Source organism: Cervus canadensis, chromosome 1 (genome assembly GCF_019320065.1).
Source record: "Cervus canadensis isolate Bull #8, Minnesota chromosome 1, ASM1932006v1, whole genome shotgun sequence".
NCBI classification, from domain to species: Eukaryota; Metazoa; Chordata; class Mammalia; order Artiodactyla; family Cervidae; genus Cervus; species Cervus canadensis.
Genome location: NC_057386.1, coordinates 115,949,803 through 115,976,097, shown reverse-complemented (window position 1 = coordinate 115,976,097; position 26,295 = coordinate 115,949,803). Strand labels below are relative to the sequence as shown.

General features: G+C 45.3%; 1 protein-coding gene and 1 non-coding gene across 2 annotated transcripts in view; one reads left to right on the top strand and one right to left on the bottom strand.

Moving 5' to 3' along the window:
- Positions 1-26,295, top strand: part of LOC122422131 (SV2 related protein) — a 70,695-nt gene that overhangs the window by 18,997 nt on the left and 25,403 nt on the right. The window contains exons 2-6 of the mRNA XM_043438407.1: positions 2,556-2,716; positions 5,264-5,349; positions 7,067-7,165; positions 10,628-10,699; positions 17,115-17,239. Coding sequence (XP_043294342.1) covers positions 2,556-2,716; positions 5,264-5,349; positions 7,067-7,165; positions 10,628-10,699; positions 17,115-17,239 — 543 coding nt within the window. The remainder of the gene's footprint in view (positions 1-2,555; positions 2,717-5,263; positions 5,350-7,066; positions 7,166-10,627; positions 10,700-17,114; positions 17,240-26,295) is intronic.
- Positions 11,704-11,776, bottom strand: TRNAG-UCC. The gene has a single exon. It is a non-coding gene; the product is annotated as a tRNA-Gly (tRNA).

The following is a 26,295-nucleotide window of genomic DNA, read 5'->3' as shown; positions in this document are numbered from 1 at the left end:
TCTGTTCTTTCAAGCTGTATTGACAGATGGAGCTTGGAAAAAAAACCTGGTGGCTTCAACTGAATTATAATCAAATGTTGGCAATTTCATATAGTTCAACCTTCTAGTAGGGTCTAGTCCTTAAGCTGGACAAGAAGCAAAGATAGTTCTCTCATTGTTATCTATTTATTTTTATCTGCTTTAAATATTTCAAAATAAAAGATGTTGTGGGGGAAGAATGGAGTAGACTGGGAGGAATGGAAGGGTTTGACTGGTATCCTGTCTTTGGCTAGAAACACAAGGTTTTGACCAGACAGACCTAAGGGTGACCCCTGGCTCCATGCCTTTTTAGCTCTGTGACCATGGTTAGACCCCCTGACTTCTGGGGCCTCCGTTTTCTTGTCTGTACAATGGTTATAAAAATACCAACTTCATAGAGCTGTTGTGCTTCTCTGGTACTTCAGTGGTAAAGGATCTACGTGTCAAGCAGGAGACATGGGTGTGATCCCTGGGTCGGGAAGATCCCCTGGAGAAGGAAATGGCCATCCACTCCAGTATTCTTGCCTGGAGAATCCCATGGACAGAGGAGCCTGGTGGGCTAATAGTCCATAGGGCTGCAAAGAGACAGACATGACTGAGCAACTAAACAGATAACAGGGCTGTTGTGCAGAATGAGTGCTTGGAGAGCAACACCCAGAACGAGGCACGGACGCCGCTGGACAGTGGGGGACGTGGTGGAGAGGGGGCGTGGTGAAGGGGCGGGGTGAAGAGGGGGCGTGATGAAGGGGCGTGGTGAAGAGGGGGCGTGGTGAAGGGGCGTGGTGGAGAGGGGGCGTGATGGAGAGGGGAGAGTGGTAGAGCTGGCGGCTGGTGGTGGAGTGATTGATTGCTACAAGGTTCAGTCCCAGCGGCTCTGCCTGCAGACTCTGTGCGCTGTACTCTGGCCCGGATTTCCAACTCGAGACGAGCTTGACAGCTGGAGCTTTCCCAGTTTAGCCTCGCCATCGAATGGTGTTTCGGGTATTTACAAAATTGCTATGGTATCATCTGCCTTTTCTCCCAGTTCACCAGCAGGGATTGTTCCCCCAGGTTTCTGGAATCTGGAGACTTAGGCTTTATATGCCAGAGCACTAATTATTCTTGGTGAACTGTGCAGAATAAGGCAATAGTTAATTTATGATGATGATAAGAATATTTTTTTACATAGAAATTTAATTTTTACCTTTTAAAAATGTTGCCCAAAGTTGCCCTCCAGTCCCTCATCAGCAGGCTTCCTTGATGGCTCAGTGGTAAAGAATCCGCCAGCCTATGCAGGAGATGCAGGAGACGCAGGTTCAACCTGTGGGTCGGGAAGACCCTCTGGAGGAGGAAATGGCAACCCACGCCAGTATTTTTGCCTGGGGATCCCATGGACAGGGGAGCCTGGTGGGTTACAGTCCATGGGGCGTCAAAGAGTCAGAGACAGTGGAGTGACTGAGCTCTCGTGCACACCCTCATCAGCCCTCTGCCCTTCATGCCCTTGGCATCCCAGACTTCTTTTTTCAAATCCTGGGGAGAAATGGGCATCACTCATTCCATATGGCTCTCTCCTGGGAAGGTAGGGACTCATCTCTCTTGTTACCGCCATGACCTTGCAACCCATCGCAGGGCTGGCAGAAAGCAGGAGTTTTGTTTCTGGATGAGGAAGCTGGAAGGAGACAGGTTATTATATTTTTGCCTGGGTCTCAGATGAATAAGTTGCTGCTAAGAAATCAAGGCATTTTCCAGAGTCACGAGAAACAGCACAGTGTGAAGGAATGTATTGTATTGAGGGTGAAGTCCATGGAGTCTCAAACCCAAATGCCTTTGGGGGCAAAGGAACAAAGTGCCAAGTGAGAGGAACACAGAGCGAAGTGTGAAGAAAAATGGCAAGAGACTGTCAGGGCTGGAGGTCATTCGGAGAGAATGAGACTGTTGGTCACCTGCGGATCGAGTGGCCCATATACAAGGGACACACTTCTCTGGTCTAGCCATGTTGGTCCCTTATTAGAATGTGGGTCCAGATGGCCAGATATTCTATTTTTTTAAAGAGACATCAGGAATCTGGATTTCTTTGTGAATTCTTCTAATTTTAAAACTTTGATATTCACTTTAAATGAAAAAAAAATTACTGTGTGGGCAGCTTTTTGTGAGCATAAAGCAATCCTTATGTGACCAAATTGTTACTTCCATTAGATACAGACAAATGAGTATAAATTCTGAAACACATATGCTTCCAAACAGTATTTAGGTCTAGAACAAAGATATCCTCATTCACATAGCTTACTATGTGAATAGGACTCCCCCTGGAGTTGTGCAGTGCCCAACCTGTCCAACTGTACTAGACAGCCCTGATATGTAACTCTTAAAGTTGTCACCCTCCCCACAGTCCAGCTCAACAGAAATGCCAGCCCCTACCTCTCTCACCCATTCATGGACCATGAGAGAACTCTCTGGACCACAAGAGAAAGCTTTTCACCTGTCTTGGGCACAACTATACTGTGAGGTCCTCAAGGAGGAGTTCTCGCCATCATGACCAGATTTGCTCTTTCCTCCAGGGTGGTGAAATTCCGTCGCACAGGGGAGAGTGCAAGGTCCGAGGACGACGCAGCTTCGGGAGAGCATGAGGTCCAGATTGAAGGAGTCCGTGCAGGCCTAGAGGCCGTGGAGCTGGACGATGGGGCGGCCGTGCCCAAGGAGTTTGCCAATCCCACCGACGGTGAGGGGACCCTGCAGTTGGGCCAGGCCATAGTCAGGGGCTCTGAGGCTCCAGGGTTTCCTCTCCAGGTTGTACTCAGAGGGATCTCGTGAAGGGGCAGGTAGGAGGGCCTGGAGGACCCAGGGCTGGCGCTGGGAGTGTGGGCTGGACCTGCATGGCTTTCTTCAGCAGGCAAGGTTGCATCACCATCCCTGACAGTCAACATCATCGACTAACACTTGACCGAGGATGGCTGCCACGATGATGAGGGTGAGGGTGGTGATGATGGTGACGACGATGAGGTGGTGTTGGTGGTGGTGGTGATGGCGCTGATGGTGGTGATGGTGACTGTAAAGATGACAACAGTGATTAGAGCCGCAGACACAGGCTGAGGGTTTACTCTGTGCCAGGCACTGTTCTAGGCACTTTTCATATACTACCCATTTCATCTTCACAACAGTTCCAATTGGAACTATTATAGTCATCGTCCCCATTTTGCAGGAGAGGACACAGAGGCACAGAAAGGTTAGGTATCTTGCCCAGGGTCACACAGTTAGGACTTAGCCAAGTTGGATTTACACCCAGGAAATTGGCCTCAGAGACCACATCCCTACCTGTGACCTTGTGCTCCCTCCGAGTAGAGATGGTTAAAGGAGACTTGAACTGCTCACAGGGGACCTGGTCTCCCCTTACCACCTGATAATGCTGATGCATGAAAACATTCCATTTGTTCCTCAAAGGGCCCAGATTCCCAACCAGAGAGAGGATTAACAGCTTGAGCCCAAGGCCTGTTGTTGGCAGATCTAAGGAGGCAATGACTGGGGTGGGAGTGAAGGCGGAGGTGAGAAGCAGTGGCTTCAGGTGCAGGCCGATCTGGGCTAAATTCCCAGATCTGCATTGTGTCAGCTGTATTGCCACTGGGCAGGTCCATGTCCTCCTCTGAAAAATGGGGCTAAGACTGAGCCTTTAACTAGTAGGGGTCACAGGGACTCTGAGATTATGTACAGCAAGCTTAGAGCGTGGGTCCCCAGCCCCTGGTTCCAGCCCGGGGCCTGTTAGGGACCGGGCTGCACGCTAGAAGTGAGCGGTGGGTGAGCAAGCTTCATCTGCCTTTCCAGCCATTCCCCATCGCTCCCAGTGCTACCTGAGCCCCGCCTCCTGTCAGATCGGAGGCGGCGTTGATTCTCATGGGAGCGAGAATCCTAGCCATAAAGTCAAGGCGGAGTACTCTGAGGTCACTATAAAACCGAGATAAAGTGCACAATAGATGTAATGTGCTTGAATGATCCCCAGAGCTGCCCCTGTCTATGGAAAAATTGTCTTCCATGAAACAGGTCACTGTTGCCAAAAAGGATGGAGACCACTCTCTTAGGGCAGCGCCTGACACACACTGAGCTCCCAGTAAATATGTAATTATATTATTGCTATTACTGTTCTTATTATTGATGACGTTACAGGAGTCACCCTGCTTTCTCCTCAGTATTTTTACTGAAGGAAACCAGACCCTGCTGGTGTGATAACCCCCAGCTCATACCTCAGGAGAAAATGATGGTTGATGTAAGAAGCTCATGGTTGAAATTCCAATAAGATGACAACTCCCAGCAGGGGCAGATAAGATCCTCAGAGGCACCCCCACAGGACAGCCACCCAGCATGCTCCTTTAGTCTTTTTTATTTTTCAGTTAATTTTTATTTTTTGTCTTGGAATATTTTAAAAGTACAGAAAAGTTGCAAAGAGAGCACAAAGAGTGCTGGTATACTCTTTTTTTCTTTTTTAAAATCTTTTTTCTTTGTTCATTATTTTTTTTTTGTATACTCTTCATGCAGCTTCCCATAAAGTTAGTATCTTACCTAATCCTGACACATGTGTCAAAGCTAAGATATTGACACTGGTGCAATACCCTCCATGAAACTCCAGACTTTATTCAGATTTCACCAGTTTTCCCAGCAGTGCTATTACAGGAATCAATTCCAGCACACCACATTGTATTTAGTCTTTTAGTCTTTCTCAAAGCCACTTATGAGCTTCTAAATTATATCCTTATTTTTTTCTGAGCACACAAATACCATGTGTTTATTTGGAAAGCACTGGGACATGATCAAAATGTACAAAACAAATGAGTACTAACATATGACCCTGTTGACAGTCTATGGGCATTCAGTCTTACTTCCCCTGGTCCATCTTACTTTGTTTGCTAAAAATTAATTCACAATACATTGTATGCATCTTTCTAAATCTGCACATTTTTTAACAGGTGGGTTGTATTTTAGAATGTAGATATATAAACATTCATATATAATACATAAATTAATCTAACCAGTTCCTTGTTGATAGACATTCTGGATTGTCCACTTATTCCCTTTGTAGAAATCACATTGTATTGGACTTTGCAGCACACTTCACACTTGCCTGACAGTTTTCCTAGGATAAGCTCTAGAAGCAGCATGCACTGCTTTAAAGAGTTTAGCCAGGGATCCCCCTTGATTTCCCCCCCACCCCCAGCCCCAGAACTAGGACAAGTACAAAATGCTCTGACTCCTTCTTTCCCCTCCCCCTTCTCCTTCCCAGATACTTTCATGGTGGAAGATGCGGTGGAAGCCATTGGTTTTGGAAAATTTCAGTGGAAGCTGTCTGTTCTCACTGGCTTGGCTTGGGCAAGTATCTCTGGGGACAATGACGTCATCTTCAGTCTCCAAGGAACACCGTGCTGCTCAACTGGGTCCCCAGGCTCTACAGGGGAAGACGTGGTTCCCTGCTCTTAGCGTCTTTGCTTAAACCAAACCGACAAAGTTTGAGTGACCCTGGGTGATACTGAAGCCTGAGCCTTGGGTGTGGTTGACAGTTGCCCTCAAGGGGGAGTTGAAGCTTCCAGTTAATTAAGTGGTTCTCAACCCTTTGAGGCTCAGGGCTACTCTAAGATTCTGATGTCATCTGTGGGACTCACCCTAGAAGAACATGCACAGATCAAAAGGTGCCTTTTCTTTCAAGGGGCTTGTGATTCTTTATTAAACTTGCCAGATCTACCTATAGCAAACGATGTATCTAGATCATTGTTGTTGTTCAGTCACCAAGTCACGTCTGACTCTGCGACCCCATAGATTGCAGCCCGCCAGGCTCCTCTGTCCATGGGATTCTCTAGGAAAGAACACTGGAGTGAAAAAAAAAAAAGAACACTGGAGTGGGTTGCCGTGCCCTCCTCCAGGGGATCTTCCTGACCCAGATATTGAACCTGAGTCTCTTATGTCTCCTACCTTGATAGCTGGATTCCTTACCACTAGTGACACCTGGGAAGCCCCACTATATTCCAGAGTTTGCTCAAATTCATATTCATTGAGTCAGTGATGCTATCTAACCATCTCATCCTTTGCCATTAATCTAGATCATTAATACAAGTGAAATGGATTTTTATGAATAGTGCAAAACTGAGATTTAACTACCCATTTTTCCAAACAGTCATCAATTTCCCCACCTCATTTCCCCCACTAATTTGCAAAGTGCCCTTTATCGTCCACCACATTCCCAGGGCCACGTTGGTTTACTTCTGGACTCTCATTTCTGTTCCACTGCTCTGTTTAATCCTGTAAAGGTACCATGATGTTTCATTACTGGGGCTCCCTAGTATGGTATAATATATTAAAAGGTCACACCTTTTAATATTAACTATACGACATTTCTACATGAACAATGACCAAAGAGAAACTAGCTTTCAATTGAGCTACAAGAGAAAAAGATCACTGTCTCTCAACCTCTATGAAAATGTTTTTCTTTAAAAAAAAAATGTCTTTCTGATTTTCAAAATATGCTACTTTCCCACTCCGTTCGGGGAGTGTCCCTAAATTTTTTTTCAAACATGGGAAAACACACACAAAGAATGTTAGATGTCTAGTCATCAGTTCCCGTGTGGTACCATACTGTTTTAACTTCTGGAGCTTTCAGTGTGTTTTGATGGGTGATAGGGCACTCGGCAGAAGGTAGAAGAGGGAGTCTCTTTCTTTTTTCTTTTTTTTTTTTTTCTTCTTTTTTCTTTTTTTAATTAATTGATTTATTTTATTTTAAAATTTTTGGGGAACCATACTACATGGCACACAGAACTTCCCCGACTAGGGATTGAACCCGTGCCCCCTGCCGTGGAAGGGCAAGTCTTAACCACTGGACCACCAGGAAAATCTAAAGAGATTTTTCTACGCACTCGCTTGGGGCTGTGGACTTGTGACATTTTAAATTATTGTTTTTAATTTTCTGAGATCATAAGGCTCTAGGGTTTAAATTCCTTTCTCCTGCAGTAAGTTACCATGAGAGTTTTTAGTGAGGGGCCAGCCGTCCCCCAGCCCGGCAGCACCCTGGCCTCACGTGTTTGCTTGCTCCCTGCAGATGGCCGACGCCATGGAGATGATGATTCTGAGCATCCTCGCGCCGCAGCTGCACTGTGAGTGGCGACTGCCCAGCTGGCAGGTGGCGCTGCTGACCTCGGTAGGCAGCCCAGCGGGCCTCTCCTCTCGTGATCAGTTCTGGTCCCCCTGGCGGGTGTTCTGTAGGATGCCCCCCACTTCCTCCTGCTGCTGCCAAGGGCTCAGCAGACAGGAATTAAGCCCTGAATGGAATCACCAGGACCTCAGCATCCCTTCTCCCTTCTCCATCTCATGTATCCTGGCGTGTCTGCAGCCAACTCTTAACCCCACTGGGGGGTGCCAACCACCTGGGGGCCCCAGATATCCTGCTCAATTACGGGGAACTTGGAACCCACCTGATCGGATCACATAAACCTTATAAACCTCACTCTTCCAAGAGACGCCAGTTCCTTCCATGTGAGGGTGACTTGAGGGTTGGAAACAGCATAGTACCTGTTCAGTAAATTGTAGGAACTGGTGCTCCCTGAGCTAAGGCTTGGAGCAGCAGGAAGCAGAACCTTTCATTCTTGTCTTGTTTTCTTCTTGAGCTGGTATTTTCATTCTGTTCCTCCATGTAATTTTATCTTAATGTAAGGTTGTGAAAGTGAAGTTCACTCAGTCATGTCCAACTCTCTGCGACCCCATGGACTCAGTCCATGGGATTCTGCAGGCCAGAATACTGGAGTGGGTAGCCTTTCCCTTCTCTAGGGGATCTTCCCAACTCAAAGATCGAACCCAGGTCTCCCACATTGCAGGCGGATTCTTTACCAGCTGAGCCACAAAGGAAGTAATGTAAGGTTTTATTACGCTTGAAAGTTTCATCCATCACCCTATTATGATTTTTGTGACATTTTCAATGATCATTTTTAATTTTCTGAGATCATAAGGCTCTAAGATTTAAGATGTTTCTCCTGCAGTAAGTTAACCATGATAATTTTTAGTAATAAACAACAGATCAAAACAAGATATAATTAATTTTGATAAATAATTGCTAAACATAAGTCACTTTTATCAGGAATGCACCTCTTGATGAGGGGTATGGAGTGTTTCTCAACCGTGTCACGTATTCTTGAATTGTTGTTGTTCAGTCGCTAAGCCGTGTGTGACTCTTTGTGACCCCCATGGACTGCAGCACACCAGTTCCTCTGTCCTCCACTATCTCCTGGAGCTTGCTCAAAACTCATGTCCATCGAGTCGGTGATGCCATCCAACCATCTCTTCCTCTGTTGTCCCCTTCTCCTCCCACCTTCAACTTTTCCCAGCATCAGGGTCTTTTCCAGTGAGTCAGCTCTTTGCATCAGGTGGCCAAAGTATTGGAGCTTCAGCTTCAGAATCAGTCCTTCCAATGAGCATTCAGGGTTAATTTCCTGTAGGATTGACTGGCTTGATCTCTTTGCTCTTCAAGGGACCCTCAAGAGTCTTCTCCAGTGCCACAACTTGAAAGCCTGTTGCCAAAATGAGACAGGGCTCAGCTGTAATGCTATTTCTATTTTTCATTTTTACTGAATCGATATGAATATGAAAGGCTTTGTTCACATATAAAAAGTTTTGCTGAGGGAACTGAAGGAGTTTTATAATAACTCAATAAACTAATGTCACTTAATTCTTTTCAGCAACTTCCAAGTTGCATGCTGAAGAGCACACAGCAGTCGTTTATGAAAAATTATTTTTAGTGATCTAATTTGCTGACAGCTTGATTAGCCTCTCCTGCAATTTGGTTAAAAATAATAAAATGGAATTGGAATCAAGATGACTTGCGAATGGATTTGTAACTGTGTCATTGGTGTCCTTTTGGAGGCAGCCTAGAGGGTTTAACCTCAAAGCAATGGCTATGAGGTACGTTGTGGGGGGCAGGGTATGAAGAAGTGGGGGGATGGTGGTTGAGAAGGGGAGCCAGGAACAGGTGAGACCCCCTAACCTGTTCTCGGGAAAGAGTTTCTATGGAAGTTGAGGATGTGGAAATTAATTCCTTTAAAATTATCCAAATTTGCTCTCCCTTGGAACACCTCTGTGTAGCCTGTTTGGAGCCCACTGCTCTAGGACGTGCCTGGAGGAATGCTTTTGGGTTCAGCCCACACTAGGCAATGTTGTTCCTGTCTCTGGGCCTCAATTAGTTGCCTTATCTGTAAAATGGGATGATACTAGCACCCACTTCATGGGGCTCCTGGGAACATTTGGTAAGACGTATGTAAAAAGTTCCAATACTTTGGCCACCTCTTGTGAAGGGCTGACTCACTGGAAAAGACCTTGATGCTGGGAAAGGGTGAGGACAGGAGGAGAAGGGGACGACAGATGAAGAGATGGTTGGATGGCATCATCGACTCAATGGACATGAGTGTGAGCAAACTCCGGGAGATGGTGAAGGACAGGGGAGCCTGGTGTGCTGCAGTCCATCGGGTCACAAAGAGTCGCACATGATTGAGCGACTGAACACCAGCAACAGATGTAAAGAACATTCAGTGTGGTCTCTGACACTTGGTGAGTGCTCCGGAAAGGATAGAACAGTGAAGAAAGCTCTAGTCAGCCTGCTTGGGCTTAAGACCTGTCTTTACCCTCTCCTCCCTGGGATCAGAGCAGGTTTCTAAAATCCTTCTTTTCTTTTTTTTAAAACTTTTTGCCTGCACCATGTGGCACGTGGATCTTAGTTCCCCAACCAGGAATGGAACCTGCACCTCCGAAATTGGAAGTGTGGAGTCTTAACTGCTGGACCTCCAGGGAAGTCCCCTTAAACCCTTCTAAGCCTCAAGCTACCTATCTATAAAATGGGTATGACTAGTCATACCTCTTCAGCTCTGATCAAGGACTAACAAGGGAACCAGAATTTTCCCCAGCATGCAGTGAGCGCTCCATGGGTGCTTTCTCTTGGTCATGGCTTACAGCTCCCGTCCCAACCTCCTGTCTCCTGTTTTCATATCCTCCAGATTTTATTCAGTACCTTGCAACCTTTAACATTTTCTTAGCCATAAGACATTTCTTGGGTTCTGTAAGAAACTGGAAAAAAATACTAGCTCTGCAGCCAGGCAGCCTGACTCCAGCCCAGGCTGCGCCACTAACACACGTGTGACCCTGGCTGCATAACCTCACCTCTCTGATGTTCTGTTTCCTCATGTGTGAGATGGGGATAACGGTAGCACCCACCCTGTAGGGTTGTTGTGAGACTTAAACAGTAACAGGAAGCACATAGACGAGTGTTTGCATCTTAACGAGATCGCAGACATGCTTGCTTGCTAAGTCACTTCAGTCATGTTCAACTCTTTGCCATCCTATGGACTGTAGCCCAGGCTCCCCTGTCCATGAAATTCTCCAGGCAAGAGCATTGGAATGGGTTGCCATTTCCTTCTTCAGGGGATCTTTCCAACCCAGGGATCAAACCCATGTCTCCTGCCTTGGCAGGTGGGTTCTCTACCACTAGCGCTACCTGGGAAGCTGTAAACTTGGCTCATTCCGATTACTAAGAGTGTGATGCTGCAGGCTCACTTCAGTGTTCCCTTTCTCTGTGATGCTGCGTGCCACTGTCTAACAGAAGCTGTCTTTGCCCCCACAGGTGGTCTTTGTCGGCATGATGTCCAGCTCTACCCTCTGGGGAAACATCTCAGACCAGTATGGCAGAAAAACAGTAAGGCGACTTCCCCTAAGCGTGTGTTCTCTGGGTTATCTCCTTGACAATGGCAAAACTTGTGCCAGCTGAACTTTTTTTTTTTTTTTTTTGGTGGGAGTTTAATTCAGAGCTACATTGAAGGACAAAGAAAGACATTCTATGAGGTTGTGGACTCTTGAAAAAAAATCACACCTTCCTAGGGGGCCCAAGCATGTGTGTTTCAGAACATAAAAGATGCTGGTGGTGGTGCTGGCCCCATCCCCTTGGTGCTTAACCTCTCTGTGCCTCAGTTTCCTCATCTGTAAATTGGAGAGTAATAGTCTTCCCCATAGGGCTCCTATGGGGAGTAAATGACCCTTGTACAGAAAGCCCCTGGTTCAGAGGAAATGTTTCCTCAATTCCCATTACCTGTTATTCACCAAGCTCATGGTGCCAATAAATACGGCCAGACCAGTGCTAAGATGAAGGTGTATCTGGCTCCAGAGTTCACATCCTTCACCCTGACCTGGGTTGCTGGGAGACATCACTAGGATCCCGGAATTCGGTGGATCAGTTCAACATTCATCTACTCTAAATAGATGAGGCCTGGGGGGCTACCTGTAGGGGGTGCCTCCAGCTCTTCTGACCAGCTTGCTAAATCCCACACCCAACACAAAGCTGGTGTGACTGGGGAGAGGGAGAGAAAGTGCCCCCAGACTGTAGAGCCTTCTCTTCCCCAGCATGGAACTCTGGCCCAATATCAGGAAGGATGGATGCGGCTCTAATTATAAAGCTTCTCCAGAACTCCTCTAGGACTAGAGGGCAAACCAGACAGCTGGTGAGCCTTGGCAAGCTCGAAGAAGCTCCTCCTAGCTCCTTGATCTGCCTTGGCCCAGCTGAGAGGTTTCTGTGAGAGCCTCTGCTGCGTGACTTTGCAGGAGACTCAGTGGGGCACTTCTTTTTAAGTCGACCTTTTTTTTTTTTTTCCTTGCTGCACTGAGAAGTAGGATCTTAGTTCCCTGGTACAGCATGTGGGATCTTAGTTCTCCAACCAGGGATCGAACCTGGGCCCCCTGCATTGGAAGCACAGAGTCTTAACCACTGGACCACCAGGGAATTCCCTCAGTGGGTCATTTTGATCCCTACGGAAGTTTCTACAGCCTGGGGACTTGTGGCAGTCATGGAAAGGAAGGGCGACCGTGGGTGTGTGGCTTCGTGGGTATGGAGACACACACGTCTGAGTTCATATCATAGAGCCCCCCCTGTCGAGCGAGGTAACTCTGGGCAAGCTGCTCTCCCTCTCTAAGCCTCAATTTTCCCATCTGCAAAATAGGATTGATAACAGTAGGAACTCACAGGGCCACTGGGAGGATTAAATAAGAATATGTATATAATACATTTAGAACAGTATTTACTGATGCATAGTTAGCCTGTGATCAGTGGTAACTACTATTGACTGGGAACCAAGAAAAATTTAGAATGGGATCAGGTCATCATCTAGTTCAAAGGCTCTAGGACCATGTTAGCTTTAAGGAATAAAAAGGGGTGGCTGGCTGGCACCAGGCCTCTCATTTCAATGTTCTGAGCGTGCTCGGGTTTCCTTGCCCTGTGAATATTTTCACTATACTTGAGCATGATTGGAGAGTACCGGGGGCTTGGGTCAGGCAGCCCTGCAGGTGACTGAGCAGTGCTCCTGGCAATGAGATCAGTGTACTTCTCTGGTGCTGGGGCTGCAGGCCTGGCATCCAAACGGCAGCTAGACTTTCAGCTTCTTAGAGCAGGAGCTTGAAACTTTTCCAGGCTATGGGTTCCAAATAGGTTGGCCATGAGCCAAAGGTGGCCCCCAGCTGTGTTTAATTTATCCCATGCAGTGCTTAATGGGATTCCTGAATCAGTTGCCTCTGTTTCAAAATGGCCATATTTTGCATAAAAATAAAAAGAGTTGTGGGTTTTGGGGAAGCTGGGTAATCTGGTGGCTTAGGACCCACATTCTGTGATGGTAGCTTTTGGCTGGAGCTGAGGCTGGCGGGGCAGAGCAAGTTCTCTTTCATTTGCCCAGGTCCCCCTGTCCTCACTGCATTCCACCTGCATCAGGCCTGTATATTCTCTACTGGGGGTAGTGGGGAGCCATCGAAGGTCCTGGAGGAGGGGAGTGTCTCATTCAAAGTACAGCTTTAGAGGTTGGAAGTCTTAGCTCCAGTATTGACTCTGCTGATCCTGGACAAATCACTCATCTCCTTCGGCCCTCAATGTACTGTTTTTAAAGTAGACATGAAAATAACAACCTCTTTCCATAGGGCATGGTGAGGACCCAGCATCACGATGAGGCAGTGATTTCAAAAATACAAATGAAAGTTCCATGAAGTCAGAGCCTCTGCCTGTCCTGTGGCCTGCTATCACGCAGGACAAAACCAAGTGTTTAGCAACCAGTAGGCCATCAATATGTGCAGAGTGAAAGAATGAATGCCAAGCCCACAAGAGGTACTCAGTGCATACACAGTGAACCAATGAGTGAATGAATGAATGATACATTTCAGTACCTCTAGTGCGGAGCGCACAGTCAGTGTTCAATACCTGTGTATTGAATGAATGAATAGTACATTATCAGTATCTCTAAGGGTCTGGCATACAGGCATTCAATACCTGCTTATTGTGAAGTGAGTAACTGAATGAGCAAAGTAATGAATGCATAATGTCTATGCATTCTATTTCCAGAGCCTGGTATACAGAGGTTGCTTAATAAAGAGGGAAGGAAGGAAGGGAATGAAGGAGGGAAGGAAGGGGGAAGGGGTAGCAATCTAAAAGGCAGAACAGATGTTGGGCAGAGCGACAATTGCAGTTAATGAGAACCCAGAGGACATTTCTGCAGAGGCCCTGAGCAGTGCTTGGATGGGGCTTGCTGGCAGCGCTCACGCCTTTGCAATGCCGTGACAATCCCTCCAAGTGGCTGCTGAGTCCTCGTTCTCTGGGCAGCTGGAAAGCGCTGGCATCAGCGGGCAAATGCAGGGCCAGCTGCACTCTGCTGTGACCTGACAGGACCGGTCGGCCTGCATGTCTTTGCTGCCTGGCAGGAGGGCATCTGGTGACCTCACCAGGGCGGCACGGCTGCCAGGCAGCCCCCTCGAGGGAGGCGTAGCTCCCATGTGTCAGTCTGGGCGCCCTCCTCTCTCCCCACTCTTCTTCTCCTGCTTTGTTTTCCTTCTGTTCCTTTATTTTCTCTGCCGGTGAAAGTCAACTCTTTTTGACCCCATGGATATACAGTCCATGGAATTCTCCAGGCCAGAATACTGGAGTGGGTAGCCTTTCCCTTCTCCAGGGGATCTTCCTGACCCAGGAATTGAACCAGGGTCTCCTGCATTGCAGGTGGATTCTTTACCAGCTGAGCTATAAGGGAAGCCCATAATTTGGGTTCTCTGCCACTAATGATGTCTTATTTCTGATTCAAGACTTCTCAGGTTCCAAGGAAGAAGGTCCCTAGTGAGGGGACATATGTTTACCTATAGCTGATTCATGTTGATATTTGGCAGAAACCAAAAAAAATTCTGTAAAGCAATTATCCTTCAATTAAAGAATAAATTAAAAAAAAAAAAAAAAAACAGTCCCTAGTAAGTTAGGTCAAGTTAGAAGAAAGGAACTAAGTCTATGGCAGGTACCAGTATCCATCTTCTTGTTGTTTCATTGCGTAGCCCTGGGTTTAGAAAGGGGAGCAGAAAGGTTGCTTTTTTATTTATTATTATTTATTGCAATAGATGCAGATCTTCCTAGACTTTAATCATTCCTGCCCCACCTATTCTCTTATGTACTTAATATCTTTCTTTATATCAACATTAAAAAATCCTTAAATGCATGTTTTTTGAAAACAAAACTTGATTTAGAGTCTTAAATGGGAAATCAATAGCAATTGCCCTAAGTAAGAAATACCTGCAAAAATAAATAGAAGGAAAACAATGTTATAAAATTCTAGATGGTATGGTTGCCTCATTGCTCTCTCTGTTAAAGAGTAAGATTAGCAGATGTTTAAAAAGATGTTAAAGATGGTTACCAGGGTGGATGGATGGGGGGAAGGGATACTTAGAGAGTTTGGGATGGACGTGTACACACTGCTATATTTAAAATGGATAAGCAACAAAGTCCTACTGTATAGCACAAGGAACTCTGCTCAATGTTATGTGGCAGAATGGATGGGAGGGGAGTTTAGGGGAGAATGGATACATGTATATGTGTGGCTGAGTCCCTTTGCTGTCCACCTGAAATTATTACAACATTGTAAATCAGCTATACTCCAATATAAAATATTTTTTATAAAAAGGTGTTAAGACAGACCAGCATCCCATGGATACTTCCTTTTAAGCATGATCAGAAGAGTGAAGGTTAAAATGAAAAGTTAATCACATTCTTGCAAAGTGGTGCAAAGTCATTTAAAATATTCTCTCTACCACCTAAAACCGTTTTCCCAAAGACTGAGGTCATGTGTGGTAGACTTCCAAATTCCCTCTCTAGTCTCTTTTAATTCATTTTCATTTTAAAGCTAAAATTAGAATGTCTCACACTTTCTCCCTGAAGCAAGGGTTGAGGGGTGGGGGTGTGCAGAGAGGGCGGCAGACAGAAGGGTGAACTCAATCCTGCAGATCTAGGAAGGGTGCTGCAAAGGGCAGGCTGCCCAGACCTCATGTGGCAGGTCTACTATTCATGTTATATTTGCATTCTACTCCAGAACACTTTTGGTGTTGGTTGTATTATAAAAAATGCTATTTTCAATTACATTCACCCTTAATTTTTTTTCTCCATCTCTAAGCGTAATTAACACTCCAGGAATATATGCCAGGTTTGTCCTGTAGTTTTGTGTTCCTAGGTGATTCTCAACCCCATCAAATACAACATCTTTTTTTTTTTTTCCCCAACCGTGCCGTGTGGCTTATAGGATCTTAGCTTTGAGATCAGGGGTCAAAAACCCAGCCCACAGCAGAGAAAGTGTGAGGCCCTAACTGCTGAGCCACCAGGGAATTCCCTACAATGTCCCCTTTATAATAGAAAAAAATTAAAATTTTTAGTAGTGCCTCCAATAATCCAGAAATAATTTCAAAGATAAAATAGCCTAGTCGTTTATACAGTTTTTTCAATTTAATTAAATTGTCCTGGCTGTGCTGGGTCTTTGTTGCTGCCCGGGCTTTTCTCTAGTTGCAGCAAGCAGGGGCTGCTCTCTAATTTCGCTGCACAGGCTTTTTGTTGTGGTGGCTTCTCTTGTTGCAGAGCGCGGGCTTTGGGGTGTTCGCTCTTCAGTAGTTGCGGCTGCGGGCTCAGTAGTTGCGGCTCCCAGGCTCTAGAGCACAGGCGCAATAGTTGTGGTGCCCGGAATTAATTGCTCCATGGCATGTGGGATCTTCCTGGATCAGGCGTCAAACCTGTGCCTCCTGCATTGGCAGGCGGATTCCTCACCATTGAGCCACCAGGGAATTCCCATTTACGCAGCTTTTAAAAAGAAGTCAGTTAAAATATCTTAACTAGGCCACAAGGGAGAACATTTTTTAAAGAAGTAATTAATAAATTTCCTTTCAATATGCAAATATTCACATACTACTCTGCCTCGATCCTGAAAGGAGTTCATATTCGCCCCAATTATAAATAAGTTTGGATTTAATGAAATCTTGATGCTTTTTCTTTATATATCTGACATTTCAAAATAAGATTCAGATCAGTCTATTCATAGATATACATAGAAGCCCATGAATGCAGACGGATGCTGTATTCACACTCAGCCACTCAAATATCACACATAGCATTTCCACTGGCAACATGGTTTTCTGAAAAGATAATTCTGTAAAATTCCAGATAAAACAAAGTGTATCTTACTTTGATTTATCTAGAAGTTGCTTTTCTGAAAAACTACCCTCAGGAATTTTTTTGGAAGGTGTGACCCACCTTCCAAAATCCTATTTATATGTAAACCAGAATGAAGGTCTAGGTGCAGATAGTCATAAACAGTTATCAACTGCATGGTTTAATATCTGGTGGGAAGTTCGATTCAAGCTTGTGTGAGGCAAGTCTTCATGTCTCATGTGCTGTGGGACATCTAGCATCTCTAGGACCTGTCTATTACTTAAAAAAAATTTTTTTGGCCGCACCACACAGCAGGTGAGATCTTAGTTCTCCGACCAGGAATTGAATCCCGTACCTCCTGAAGTGGAGGTACAGAGTCTTAACCACTCCACCACCAGAAAGTTCCTGGGACCTGTCTCTTAACTGCCAATCACTGGGACTGCTGAGAACACCCCACAGTTTTCCCACACTCCCCCTCAGAGTTGGCGCCACCACCCAGAGAACACCTAGCATCCCTTGGCTGTGTGGATTACCCTTTACCGCGATCCTACGGTGACCTTGAACACCACCTTGAACAGGGGCGTGTGACCTGGAGACGCTGAGAAGCCCTGTGACTGGGTGTCTTCCTTCTCCGCAGGGACTGAAGATCAGCGTGCTCTGGACTCTGTACTACGGCATCCTCAGCGCGTTTGCGCCCGTGTACAGCTGGATCCTGGTGCTCCGGGGCCTGGTGGGCTTCGGGATCGGAGGGGTCCCCCAGTCGTAAGTAAAGACCCAGCTCTGGCCACCCAGCCAGGCAGCCAGGAGGCTATGTTCATGGGCTCGGAGGGAGGCAAAGATGGTACATACACTAGGGCTCCTGCTACCCGGGGACTCTGACGGAGCCAGAGAAGAGTGTCATTGTCAGTATTGTAATGATTAACAACAGCAAAAGCAACACGATAGCTGGAAGATGTGGAATAATAATCAAAACAATAGATCTGGCATTGACGGGACATTTCTCTTGGACACGGCGCAGCAGCCCCAGAAGATGTGCAGGGGTATTGAATTAGTGCAATTCCCATTTTACAGCTGAGAAAACAGACTCAGCGGGGGAAGTCATTTGCCCAAGTCACACAGGGTGCAGGTGGAACTAAGACCTGGAATCTGTCCGCCTGTAACACCCATGCTCTGAACTACCCTGCCTGCTCCCCTTTTACCTGTTTCTAACCTGACCACAAGGCAGGAAGTCAAAGTGAAGGTGAAAGTCGCTCAGTTGTGTCCGACTCTTTGTGACCCCATGGACTATACAGTCCCATGGAGTTCTCCAGGCCAGAGTACTGGAGTGGGTAGCCTTTCCCTTCTCCAGGAGATCTTCCCAATGCAGGGATTGAACCCATATCTCCCATATTGCAGGCAGATTCTTTACTGTCTGAGCCACAAGGGAAGCCCAAGAATACTGGAGTGGGTAGCCTATCCATTCTCCAGCGGATCTTCCCGACGCAGGAATGGAACCAGGGTCTCCTTCATTGCAGGCAGATTCTTTACCAACCGAACTATCAGGGAACGGGGTGGGGCTAATTATTTTGTAAGTTATGTGTTATTTTGTTGTTACAGTTATTAAGATACTGCGAATAGACAGGATTGTAGGAAGAAGTTACTGTTTCCTGGGAGACTGGGGAATTCTGAAGCAGAGATTGGCAGCTTGTGGCAGCCGGACCGAATCTGAACTGCCAACTGGATCTCTAAATAAAGTTTTATTGGAACACAGCCACACCATGCACTGACGTATTATCTACGCCTGTTTTGGTGCTTCAGCAACAGAGTTGAGTAATCTCAGTAGAAACTCTGTGGCCTGCAAACCTGAAGTATTTACTGTCCAGACCTTTGTCAAAAAAGTGTTGACCCCACTCTAAAGGGTGGTGATTAATAGCCAGTATTTAAAGGGGCAAATGCTGTTCTAAGCAGTTTGCCCAGACTGTCTCATTTAATCTCCCCAATTCCCCTCTGAGGTGGATTCTATTATTAATCCTATTTTACATATAAAGAAACTAAGGTTACGGAGAGGTGAGGTAACTTGCCCCAGATGACACAGTTACAAGAGGTAGGGTTGCAGTCGGAACCCACACCCTCCAACTCCAGAGCCTGGTTGCAGCCATTGCTTCCCACTGCCTGGCTATGAACAATTAAAAGGATTTAGAGAGACCCAAGGAGTTGGGGAATATGTAGATATCTCACAAGAAGGGGATTTTATGAAAAGAGGAAGCCATAGCTGAGTCTGAGGAAGGCTAATGGTCCAATTCAGTTAGCTTGTTAGGCTGAGAAACGTGAGAATCAAAAACTGAGATGGGCCTTGGAGACCAGGCGGCTTCTGTTTAGTCACTAATTCGTGTCCGATGCTTTGCGACCCCGTGAACTGTAGCACACCGGGCTCCTCTGTCCATGGGATTTCCCAGGCAAGAATATTGGAGTGGATTCCCATTTCCTACTCCAGGGATTCTTCCCAACCCAGGGATCGACCCGCACCTCCAGCTTGGTAGGCAGATTCTTTACCACTGAGTTCTTTAGGAAGCCCTGATAGACTAGGGCAAGCTTATACAAGGTCTTGAATGTCAGGTCAAAGGGATTGTCTGCAGACAAGTGGGAAGCCACTGAAAGTGTTTGAGCAGAAGTACTTTAAAAGAATTAATCTGGCAGTGATGGGTTGAATAGTTTGGAAGTAAGGAATCCTGTTGCAATAATTTAGGAAAATTTTGCACAGAGACCAGGAAGTTTCTTTTTAGTTTTATTCATTCATTCAACCAAAATTTTTCCCCCTGTATCACGTAGCTTCTGGGATCTTGGTTCCCCTCCCAGGGATCAAACCCAAGTTCACAGCAGTGAAAGCCCAAGTGTTAACCACTGGACCACCAAGGAATCCCCTCAACCGGTATTTTCTTGAGCTCCTGTTGTGACACAGGCCAGTGCTAGGTACTGGGGGTACAGCAGTGAGCCAAACAGACATGGTCCCTGTCTCAGGCTGGCAACCTGGGAAACAGAAATCGAGATATGTGTGCAAGGGGCAACCGAGATCAACACCTGTAAAGGAGTCAGAAAAACAGGGCTGGGCAGAGGGAGACGCTAAGTTGCAATGTGATTGTAACAGTTGATGGGGGCCTCAGCTCATCCTGAGGGTTCAGAAGCTGGGATGACCCTTTAGATTGTTCCGTACTGAGAACGGGGGCTGGACCTTTGTCCCTTCACATCAGCCACCTTGGATGTGGGCTGCCCTCAAGGAGGGAGCATGACCTTGGGGGAAGTTAGCTACTTTGGGCCAAGGCAGCACCTGCAAGGGGCTCAACTCTGAGCTCTTAGCAGGCAACATTCCTGGTCGTTCCAGAGGGACCGTGTGCCTCAGCCCTGAAGGGGGAATCCAGGCGGTACATCCGTCACAGCCCCTCCCCTGGACCCTTCCCATGTGCTTGCGTACACGTGTGCTAGGTCACTTCAGTCATGCCTCTTTGCGACCCCATGGACTGCAGCCCGCCAGGCTCCCCTGTCCATGGGATTCTCCAGGCAAGAATACTGGAGTGGGTTGCCATGCCCTTCCCTCCAGGGAATCTTCCCAACTCAGTGGCTGAACCTGCTGCTCTTACATCTCCTGTATTGGCAGCTGGGTTCTTTACCACTAGCACCACCTGAGAAGCCCTTTCTCCCACTTAGAAGCTCTCAGTTCAGCTCAGCCCTTCCCTGGGTTACTCATCATCGACCCTCCAAGGCTGGGCAGAGTAGGTATTTGACATGGTCTCCTGGATCAGGGGTGAGCTTAAGAAACACTGGAACTTAAAGCAGAGGCCATTACGCCAAGCCTGTTAACCTGGGCTGGCAGGGGCTTGTGGCCAATCTATTCCACTTCTGGCCCAGCTCCAGGAATTCCTGCTGTTGCAGCCACTGCCCCGTTCGTGAGCCATTCATTGCCTTTGGGACCATTTTCCCCTTGTGGCCGGAAGGGATGAGCTCACAGAGAAACACGTGAAATTCCTCTCCCAGAGATGCTTGGGGAGACGGCAGCAGATCCAGCCTCACAACATCCTCGCCCCAGATTTTCTGTCCATAGGAGGGTAGGGAAAGGAACCGGGGCTTATGAACGTCCCCAGTGACTCTTGTTGAAGATGGTGCCATGAAAAGTGCTCTTCTTCCACATTCTTCCATGGAAGAAGTGTATCATCTTCCACATTTTCTGGAAGTAATACAAATGGTATAAGAAATAAATCCCGAATGATGCTGGAAAGCAGGAGAAAGGTGCTATCAGTGAAACAGAAATTCTCAGGAATCTGTGGAAGGTTGTAAGCTGATGAGATTCCAATGGCCGAGTCACTGGAGGAGAGAAAAAAACCACCTCCGGAAACTGCAAAGGGAAGAGATCTTCAGCCAGGGAGGACAGGACACCAAGGGAGTAAAATTAAGGGCACAGAGCAGCTGGGAGGGCCTTTACCCCCGTGCCGGATATCTTGACGGTTCTAGGTTTGCCTGTCTGCTCCCTCCCCCCACCCCCCAAATGTCATGCTTCCCCATTTAGCTATTCATTTATTTAATGCTGCAATAGCACTTCTGTTTATTGAGCTATTACTACATTCCAGACACATGACCATTCTAAACTTGCAAAACCTTAGGACGTAGATATGATGACCTCCCTTCTCCAGGTAAGGAAACTGAGACTTTATAGCAGTAGCATGTGAAAAATCACATGGTTAGCAAAAGGAGGGCAAATAAAAACCACACACAAAATTACAGAAGAGGGACTTCCCTGGAGGTCCAGGGTTTAAGACTCTGCACTTCCACTGCAGGGGACACTGGTTCGATCCCTGGCTGGGGAGCTAAGATCCTGCATTACGTGTGGCGAGGTAAAAAAAAAAAGTTACAGAAGAAATATTTTAGCCATCCAGGAGACTCGCTTGGTTCCTGAGCACTTTCATGCCAGCTATTTACATAAAATAATCACGCCTTAATTATGCAAAGCTTTTATCTAGTTATAAAAATGGCTCTCCTAAGTTCATTATTTGGAAACATTTAGTTGAAAATATTTTTGTGTAATTAAATATAACTGAGTTTCCTTTCCTTTAAAAGGACTTTACCCAGTTGTACCACTTCACAAAATCAAGTGAAGAGGATTTTGCTATATTGTTTTTAAAAGTTCAACAATCAGAAATCCTTATAATATACTCTGTATTTAGTATAAATGCAAATTATATATATATATATATTTTTTTTTAGAGAGTAAGTAACCATGAAGTTTTTTTTTTTTTGTCATTTGATCTTTTATTTTTTTTTCCCCAATTGTTTTTATTAGTTGGAGGCTAATTACTTTACAATATTGTAGTGGTTTTTGCCATACATTGACATAAATCAGCCATGGATTTACATGTGTTCCCCATCCTGAACCCCCCTCCCACCTCCCTCCCCATCCCATCCCTCTGGGTCATCCCAGTGTACCAGCCCCAAGCACTTGTCTCATGCATCCAACCTGGACTGGCGATCTGTTTCACACTTGATAATATACATATTTCCATGCTGTTCTCTCAGATCATCCTACCCTCGCCTTCTCCCATAGAGTCCAAAAGTCTGTTCTGTACATCTGTGTCTCTTTTTCTGTCTTGCATATAGGGTTATCATTACCATCTTTCTAAATTCCATATATATGCTTTAGTATACTGTATTGGTGTTTATCTTTCTGGCTTACTTCACTCTGTATAATGGGCTGCAGTTTTATCCATCTCATTAGAACTGATTCAAATATATTCTTTTTAATGGCTGAGCAATAAATGCAAATTATATTATTACCTTTTTTTTTAATTGAAGGTGGCTTAATCGTAAAGAACCCACTGGCCAACGTGGGAGATGTGGGTTTGATCCCTGGGTCTCAAAGATCTCAAAGATCCCCTGGATCTTTGAGAAGGAAATGGCAACCCAATATAGTATTCTTGCTTGGGAAATCCCATGGACAGAGGAGCCTGGCGGGCTACAGTCCATGGGGACGCAAAAGAGTCAGACATGACAGCCACTAAACAACAAAAACAACTGTTTAAGGATATAGCATAATGACTTCTATATCTTGCAAATGATTAACACAATATGTTTAGCTAACATCCGTCAATTCATATAGAAATTATATTGTTGATAAGGAGCCCATCCTTCTGCCTTAATTTTTGCGTTTCTAACTCTTCTCCCTTTATTTCTTCTTTCTTTTCCTGCTTCCCCCAAAGAAGGTGTTCCCATGGGTCCTTGATGATAACAACAGTGACAGTAACATTGGTAATGATGCTGATAATAATAATAATGTGTGGAGTGCTTCCCTAGCGTGGGGCGCCATGCTAAGCCCTCTCTTCATGCTACCTCTCCTTGTCCATCGAACAACCCTGGTATCCCCATTTAACAGATAAGAAAACTGAGGCTCAGAGATCCTGAGGGATTTGCCTAAGGACAGATGGTTATTAAGTGGAATGTAGTTTCCTTTTGCTTTGTAACAAACTACTCCAACACGTATGGCGTAAAATGGCGATGGATTTAACCCATGATGCTGCGGTTTGGTCTATTGGTGGTTCTCATCTCTGCAGGACTTACCCTTGTGTCTTTTGTCAGCTGGTGAGTTGGCCGGGCACTGGCTAGGCTAGCATGGCCATAACTGACTCATCTCTGTTCCATAAACCTCTCCCCCGCCTTCCCCTTTGGTAACCGGAAGTTTCTTTTCTGTCTCTGGGTCTATTTCTGTTTCGTATTATGTAAGTTCACTTGTACCTTTTTTCTAGTTTCCACATATAAGCGATATCATACTGTATTTATCTTTCTCCCTCTGCCTTACTTCACTTAGTATGATAATCTCTAGGTCTGTTCATGTTGCTGCATATGACATTATCTCATTCTTCTCTGTGGCTGAGTCTTAGTCTATTGTATAAACGTACCACATCTTCTTTATCCAATTCTTTGTTGATGGACAGTTAGTTTGTTTCCATTTCTTAGCTACTGGAAACAGTGCTTCAGTCAACACTAAGGTGTGTGTGTCTTTCCGGAGTATGGTTTTCTCTGAATATATGCCCTGCAGTGGTATTACAGGATCATATGATAACTCTATTTTTAGTTTTTTAAGGAGTCTCCATAACGTTCTCCATAGTGGCTGTACCAATTTACATACCCACAAGAAGGAAGAGACTTTAATCCAAGCAAAAGAGTTAAATGTAACTTTATCATTACAAACAATACATTTTGGGGAAAATAATGAACGTTTACTCATTTAGGCCACTAAGCAGTTTATTTTACAACAAAAACTAAGTGGTAGGATAGTGGAATCCAGTAGTTATTTTAGGGTGTTCATTTTTTTGGTGGTATTGACTTTTAAAAGTTTTTGTTTTGCTTAATTTTTAAACAAGCTTAAGTGCTAATGAGTAGAAATAAATCTCAAAGACATGTCTATGTTCCAGGAAAGAGAAGCGACATTTCTAGCTAACACTAAATGAAAACTAGTGTCTAAATAAGAAAAGTTGAATGTGGGAAGATTTATTTTAATAGAAAGAAAAGAAAAGCAACATGGATTGTTCTCTTAGGGTTTGGTGTTGGGAGGCTGAAGAAAGAATTACTTGTTCACTTTCCATTTTCTTGCATAGGGCCATCCACTGAGCCTGAGAAGGAGGTGACTCAGTGTTTTAAATACTGATGTGCAGAGGAGAGGCAGTAAACAATACATTTTTGTTTTAGAAACTTTAGAAAAATGCACATAGGAACCCCAGATTAATAATCCCCTCTAATTGCTTGTGTCTGACTCTTTAAGACCCCAGGGACTGTAGCCCTCCAGGCTCCTCTGTCCATGGAATTTTCCAGGCAAAAATAGTTGCACATAGTAAGTAACTAAGTTCAGTCGCTCAGTTGTGTCCAACTCTTTGTAACCCCATGGACTGCAGCACACCAGGCTTCCCTGTCCATCATCAACTCCCAGAGCTTGCTCAAACTCATGTCCATCCAGTCGGTGATGCCATCCAACCATCTCATCCTCTGTCGTCCCCTTCTCCTCCTGCCTTCAATCTTTCCCAGCATCAGGGTCTTTTCCAATGAGTCAGTTCTTCGCATCAGGTGGCCAAAGCATTGGAGTTTCAGCTTCAGCATCAGTCCTTCCAAATGAATATTCAGGACTGATTTCCTTTAGGATGGACTGGTTGGATCTCCTTGCAGTCCAAGGGACTCTCAAGAGTCTTTTCCAACACCACAGTTCAAAAGCATCAATTCTTTGGCACTCAGCTTTCTTTATAGTCCAACTCTCACATCCATACATGACTACTGGAAAAACCATAGCTTTGACTAGATGGACATTTGTCAGCATAGTAATGTCTCTGCTTTTTAATATGCTGTCTAGGTTGGTCATAGCTTTTCTTCTAAGGAGCACGCATCTTTTAATTTCATTGCTGCAGTCACCATCTGCAGTGATTTTGGAGCCCCAAAAAATAAAGTCTCTCACTGTTTCCATTGTTTCCCCATTTATTTGCCATGAAGTGATGGGACTAGATACCATGATCTTAGTTTTCTGAATGTTGAGTTTTAAGCCAACTTTTTCACTCTCCTCTTTCACTTTCATCAAGAGGCTATTTAGTTCTTAATTTTCTGCCATAAGGGTGGTGTCATCTGCATATCTGAGGTTACTGATATTTCTCCTGGCAATCTTGATTCCAGCTTGTGCTTCATCCACCCCGGCATTTCACATGATATACTCTATATATAAGTTAAATAAGCAGGGTGACAATATACAGTCTTGAAATACTCCTTTCCCAATTTGGAAAAGTCTGTTGTTCCAGTTCTAACTATTGCTCCTTGACCTGCATACAGATTTCTCAGGAGGCAGGTAAGGTGGTCTGGTATTCCCATCTCTTTAAGAATTTTCCAGTTTGTTGTGATCCCCACAGTCAAAGGCTTTGGCATAGTCAATAAAGCAGAAATAGATGTTTTTCTGGAACTCTCTTGCTTTCTTGATGATCCAATGAATGTTGGCAGTTTGATCTCTGGTTCCTCTGCCTTTTCTAAATCCAGCTTGAACTTCTGGAAGTTCATGGTTCAAATACCTGGCTTGGAGAATTTTGAGCATTACTTTGCTAGCGTGTGAGATGAGTACAATTGTGTGGTAGTTTGAACATTCTTTGGCATTGCCTTTCTTTGGGATTGGAGTGAAAACTGACCTTTTCCAGTCCTGTGGTCACTGCTGAGTTTTCCAAATTTGTTGGCATATTGAGTGCAGCACTTTCACAGCATCATCTTTTAGGACTTGAAATAGCTCAACTGAAATTCCATCACCTCCACTAGCTTTGTAGTGATGCTTCCTAAGGCCCACTTGACTTCGCATTCCAGGATGTCTGGCTCTAGGTGAGTGATCACACCATTGTGATTATCTGGGTCATGAAGATCTTTCTTGTATAGCTGTTCTGTGTATTTTTGCCACCTCTTCTTAATATCTTCTGCTTCTGTTAGGTCCATACCATTTCTGTCCTTTATTGTGCCCATCTTTGCATGAAATGTTCCCTTGGTATCTCTAATTTTCTTGAAGAGATCCCTAGTCTTTCCCATTCTATTGTTTTACTCTATTTCTCTGCATTAATCACTAAGGAAGGCTTTCTTATCTCTCCCTGCTATTCTTTGGAACTCTGCATTCAAATGGGTATATCTTTCCTTTTCTCCTTTGCTTTTTGCTTCTCTTCTTTTCTCAGCTATTTGTAAGGCCTCCTCAGACAGCCATTTTTCCTTTTTGCATTTCTTTTTCTTGGGGACGGTCTTGATCACTGCCTCTTGTACAGTGTCAGGAACATCCATCCATAGTTCTTCAGGCA